Below are 6,000 nucleotides of genomic sequence, written 5' to 3' on the forward strand. Positions count from 1 at the left end.
GCTACCTTGTTTTCCTCACTTCAGCTGATTTGGATAATTAAACAGGGCAACATTTTGACCTGAGTATCAAAGACTGCTGTTTAGTGTTTGACAATCTCAGGAAAACTTTCAAGTCTCATACTGCGCACACAATCTTTTTAATTTTGATATCGAGCAGGTTTTGCATCTCTTTGACAAACTTCTCTGTAGGACTTCAAGCAATTGCAAGTGTAGCTAAATTGATACAACTGTATCATCTGTATTCCTACAGACTGTGAACCTTATTAATTATTCAGAAGCTGCTTATGAAGGTAAAACTTGCTCCCTTTAAGTATGTATAAACAAATACGGTTTCTGCAAAGGGAAGTCTAATAGTGCCTTGTGCAAGTAACTTTCATAAAGCAAAACAAGCTCTCCTACTCAGGATGCCAGAAAAACATTGATGCAAGGAATTAGTGCGGAGCAGCTACAGCACTGCAAGATCACACTGACTTCTCTCTACGGAAAAATCCTCTAGAGAAAGATAATAAGAATATATTGGTTAGCTAGAAGTATGGAACCTGACATTGACAGGAAGCAAGTAAGAATAATAGGACTGATAACAGCATAACATCAAATCTAGATCCATTCCTGTGGCGTTGCCAACATACTTCCWGCGGTCTTCAGCTCCAGGGATGTGATCAGAAACCCAACAAAGCAMGTAATTAGAATGAACCACATGGACAAGATAAAGCTTCTAAAAAGTGATTAAATGTTTTAATCTTTATCRAAGGAAATAGCACTGACAACTTCATCATAATTCTTTAGGACTATACATGATTTATTAGCTCTTTTAGAGAATCTGGCAATTTAGTTAATTAAAAAAATTAAGAGTAGCTCTTCTTGAAGGCTGTGACATCTTACCATAAAAGTCACTACTGTTAAAACTGCAGTAGTCCATCTCAAACTTTAATTCTAATCCTTTTGTGATAGATAAAGATTTATTAGCTTTATAGTCCAATGCAAATCTGCAACTAATGCACTACATAATCAAATGACGCTTTTCCATAAATACACAGACCAAGAAAAAGTAAAGCTACAACTGTCTGAAGACATTGCTCAAACTACAAGTTGTAAAATACCTCTATGGCATTCTTACTAAAACATTATACAATTGAGCATTCATTCAACTTTTCACTAGTCATAATACATAACAGTAAAGGGTCTAGTGGTCTTTGCCAACAGGCAAACTAATAGCACGACAGCAGCCAAAAGGAGTGGTCATCTTTCTTTTGCCTTGAACAATGCTACAAAACAATCAAAAGTTTTAGAAGAATCTATTTTCTTCAGAGAAAAAAATGGATCCCAATATGACAAATAAAAATTAACACCCATTAACCAGAAAAGCTATAAATGAACGGCCTCCCTTTCTCCACTCAAACTATTCTCCTACCTACTTCAAATCATGACAGGTCTATCCAAACTAGTGTGGTGGGGTTTTTTTTGTTTTTTTTTTTTTTTTTTTTTTTTTTTTTAACTATCTTCTTCCTTTGCCCAATTATCTGGTCTCCTTAAGAAGGAAGAAGTGATCTCTTTGGTTTGGTACTTCCAAATGAACTTTTCCTCATCTGAGAGGCTGAAGGTTTCAGTCGTTTACTCAGAAGTGCAGTAGACAGTCTGAAGAAATATGGAAGAACCATGAGGAGCTTGTAATCTAATTTTAGATGTTAGATAAATAATATTAATTGGGGAATAAGGTAATGGGAAAGGATAAGGACAGCAGTATAAGACCAGACGTGTTTAACTTCAGAGCATACAACTATAACAATAAACAAGCAAGTTTTTAAAAGGAGCAGTATTTCCAAAGTTTGCTATCAGAAATAGGCTTCTTAATCCTAATGAGAAAAACTGGACAGCTTGTTATAGTCAAACTACGTAAATTTAAATATTTGATGCAAATAAGTACAACACTGATTCTTGCCATAAAAGATTTTGTGTTTACATTCAATTTCCAGATATTTGTAACAACATGGTATTAGGCACTCTTGTTCCATGCATCAAATTTAAACTTTTWAAAAAAAAGCTGTAGTGGTTTCCAAGGATATTCATATGTATCTCATATAAGGAGGAAACAAAGTAAGTGCATTTGATATTTTAAACAGCATGTACTATTTAGTTCCTGCCCTGTGAGAAAAAGCGTTCCCACGGCAACGGATTTATTCTTTTTAATTAAAGTATAGACTACATAGTTAACATAGCAAAAATAATTAGGATATTAATTATACTCAGCACAGCAGCACTGAATCTCTTTTGGCATAATAATACCATAAGATAATTTTAAACCATGTTGTAGCACAAGCACAAACTGTGTTTTAGGTTTTAAAAGACATGCATGCTCAGGGTTACAAAAGCATTTATGGTCAGAGCGTAAATCACAAATTCTCATTGATAATCCTTTAGCTATCCACTTTGTACCCCTAAATTTCCCCAGGCACTTTAGCACTCTGCAAGATTAGAGCCTAGAACTATGCCCCATTATTACACTTCCTCTTACATGCTCAATCTCTGGCCATCTGAACTTGGCTTTGCAGTATTTCAGCAGAAAGTTTACAGAATGTCTTTCCTATTTATCTCCTTCTGCTTCATTCCAAAGCCCTGTTATTACCCTGAGGATCAGCACAATACTGTGAATGCTGGGAAAATGCAACCTTTATTTCTCTCTGGCTGTGGGCAGAAGATCGCCAAGTCTCATCATACAGCATGAGATTACCCCATTAATGAGTATGTACTGTCATATCCACCTTCTCCAGRAACATTATAAATGAAAAAGAATTAGCCTGTCAACTGTATCTGAGGAAGCAGGCCCCAAATCTCCATCCTGAGCAGTACCTAAGTAGAGATATGGTAGGACTTCAGGTCACCTCTTATTTTCCGTCTTCCCTAGAGCCGAGCTCAGCCTACCTTTACTGAGAGAGCAAACTGCCTCAAGTCACTTTCTCAGATCCCCAGCTCTTCTGGCTGCAGCAACAATGTTACTTGGTTGGTCACTGTGACATCCCAAGAGAGGACATACATGTGTAAAAAACAGAAAATTGCCTCAATCAGTTCTGTATATGGTTGGCCTGGGCTATTTTATTGTTTTGTTCCAGCATTAGGCAGCTCTTAAAACTAAGAAAAAGACTTCTCCATATACTACCACAATAGCTACTCTAGAGGCAGTGTCTTGCTGTACCACGCCCTCAATAGCTCAAATCCAAGCGGAGACCATACATCCTACAAAGCTATTTTGGAAGAAATTGTCCTGAATATAAGAGCTCACAGCTAAGTCACTATTATTCTCCATCTACTTGCACAYACTTTTTTTCCTGTGGAGTTCTTCTAAACAGCCTGTATAGTAGAGTATGATGAAATAAACATACTGTTCAATGAAAGAAACAAGCCACCCCCCTGTACTTTTTAAATAATCTGCACACCAAATGTGGCGTTGGAATTCCCATTCAAGAAGCAGGCACCTAGAGGTCAGATTTAGCCATTCTCTTAGTAAATGTCAATATATTATTTTATAGATGCTATTCATATATAACTAGCACATATACAAAAATTTAGGAATTTAAGATCTATATGATGTTCTAAACAGCTCTAGAAATCTAATTTATAACATTTTCATGACATGAAGTGAATATTTCTTAAGAAAAATTAAAATATAAAATTCAAACCCTTTAACAATCGACCTTAATCATCACGACAGCAGTGTTATAGCGCTGACACTAGAAGAAGTCATAACATTTTACGAACGCTTTCTTCAGATGCAAAATAGCAAAACACTCACTTCAGACATTCTCCCTTTCACATCAGACATGAAGAAATGATATGCTAGCTAACAGCTAAACAGCTCTTCACTATATGAAGAAAAATTATGAGCTCAGTTTTAACAACACCATCGTTAAAAACTGTAACTGCAGCAACCTGTGTGAACATATTTTTTTGCATGACGAATGGGCTGCAATAGAAACTATGGGTACCTACGGAAGATACACTGTGCTAGTTCAGTTTTAGGTCTGAAGACAAGAGGTTACATACAGTCGAGCAGTATTCCCATGTTATGGGAGTTTACGCTTTGCTTAAAGTCAACTTTCAACAATCAACAGGATGAGAATATGAAGACATCCATCAGTGTTTTAACCAAAGGCTAAGCTTCTTGATCTTGCATTTCAGCTAACTTCTGCACAAATAATCTACTGACACTCCACCAAGCTGGTGAGACTGCTGGCTAGCTGAATGACTAAAGTAAGGAAAACGCTCCATTGCTTCTAACCTGTGTAATATAGACTGACAGTAACAGGTAGTTTTTTTCAGTGTAGTGACTTTTCAAAAGCTTTTAAGTTTTATTCATATTTTATTTTGTTAAAGCAGAGCTCATAACAAGAAGAGTGCGAATATGCATTATGGGGTATTACATTACAGAAAGGATAATAAGCTATTCAGATAGACACAACTTTGCATGATGTGGAGAACAGTTTAGTTGAGTATTCTATACACCAAAGTTTCCTGGACATCTTATTTCAACGCTTTTTCTGGTATGTGAGAAAGATTATTATTAAAACACATCTTCCACAGTATAGTACATTTTCAACACATTAAAACAAATCAAGGCTAACCAGAAGAAAACATATTCAAGAATTCCAGGAATAAAACCAGTATGTTTCTATTTATTACAAGACAGATTTAAGAAAGAATGAGCAGTACTTTATGCTCTGTAAATCCCACAATCAATATATGATCCTTAGATTTTAATTCCTTCATCCATTATGTAGATTACCTTAACAGAAGTTCTTTGGGTAATTTTTTGTTAATAAGGGCTTCATCATTATTTGAGAAAACCTGGAAACAGAAGAAAAAAAATCATTTAAAAGCACAGATATCTCAACAAACAGTTCAATATACCAAAAAAACCAGCTTTTAGAGAGTCTTTTCACCTTTTCTTTAGGTGTTTAATTCTTTTTCATTACTAGTAATGCCTACTTTTTAATAGGTTATTTCGTAATCTTATAAGGTGATTCCAATACGCACAACAGCCATACCCATACATACACCTGCTTTTTCCTAATGCTAAGATTCAACTGCACAATATTTTTGGAGCAACTTTATATTCAGTAAACAAACAATCAGAAGCCATGCTTATATGCTTTAAAGAAGTATTTTATGTAGCAGCGAGAATTCTAGTAAAAGCAAGATACACATGCATATACTAGTTTCACAGTTCGAAAACTGTTCCATTACAGAAAACAGAAATGGGGTATTTTCCAGTTACTCAGATTCTTTCACTGCCTACAGCATAAACTGATTGCCCAAGATACATGAAGATGGATAAGCAATAACAGTCTAAAGATTTAAAGAATTTACTGTCACAGATACAACAATAGTATGACAGTGACTACTATAAAAGCAAAAGAAGCACCTCAATGAATGCTACAAGAAAAACAGAAAGTGCCTCACCTAATATTTCATGTTACTAACATATCTCCCAAGAAGGAGAAAGTAGAGGGATTAAAAGAAAATACCCAGGGAAAAAAAAAAAGAAAATACTAAAATGATACAAGAAAAGCATGAGGGAAGTGGAAAAAAAATAAAACTTGGTCAACAGCTAAATAGAAATATTAAAGAAAGAAGATATTGACCAGATCTATGATTTATTGCAAATATTTAGGTTTGAGAAATTCTGCAAGAACAACACAATAAATAAAAGAGCAGGTGAATTACAATTTAAGGAACTATGGCACAGACTGAAAAAAGTCAAAAATCACCGAGCAATCATTTCTCTTCTAAGGGAGGAAGGCCCTTATGTAATCCATTTTCTGCATTATCAGGGACAAAAGCTAAGAGGAGGAATCTAGAAGTTTTCTGAAGACTAAAAGATAAATACAAATCTCATACAAAACAGAAATGCAAAAAACAATGAGAGATCTTTTTGCTGCTCTTGAGTAAGTCTACATACTTGGTATCTGACCCAAGCATCAGGATATCTTCTCTTTCCTCCCATGA

General features: G+C 35.1%; 1 protein-coding gene across 1 annotated transcript in view; it reads right to left on the bottom strand.

Moving 5' to 3' along the window:
• The window catches only part of FBXL2 (F-box and leucine rich repeat protein 2), a 48,519-nt gene extending 43,482 nt beyond the window's left edge, over nt 1-5,037 (bottom strand). The window contains exons 1-2 of the mRNA XM_085304378.1: nt 5,029-5,037; nt 4,778-4,839 (exon numbers count right to left, since the gene is read on the bottom strand). Coding sequence (XP_085160504.1) covers nt 4,778-4,839; nt 5,029-5,037 — 71 coding nt within the window. The remainder of the gene's footprint in view (nt 1-4,777; nt 4,840-5,028) is intronic.
• Between the last annotated feature and the right edge of the window lie 963 nt (nt 5,038-6,000).

The sequence above is a fragment of the Rhea americana genome, unplaced genomic scaffold (assembly GCF_003343005.1).
Source record: "Rhea americana isolate MKP2758 unplaced genomic scaffold, rheAme1 scaffold_100, whole genome shotgun sequence".
Classification (NCBI taxonomy): Eukaryota; Metazoa; Chordata; class Aves; order Rheiformes; family Rheidae; genus Rhea; species Rhea americana.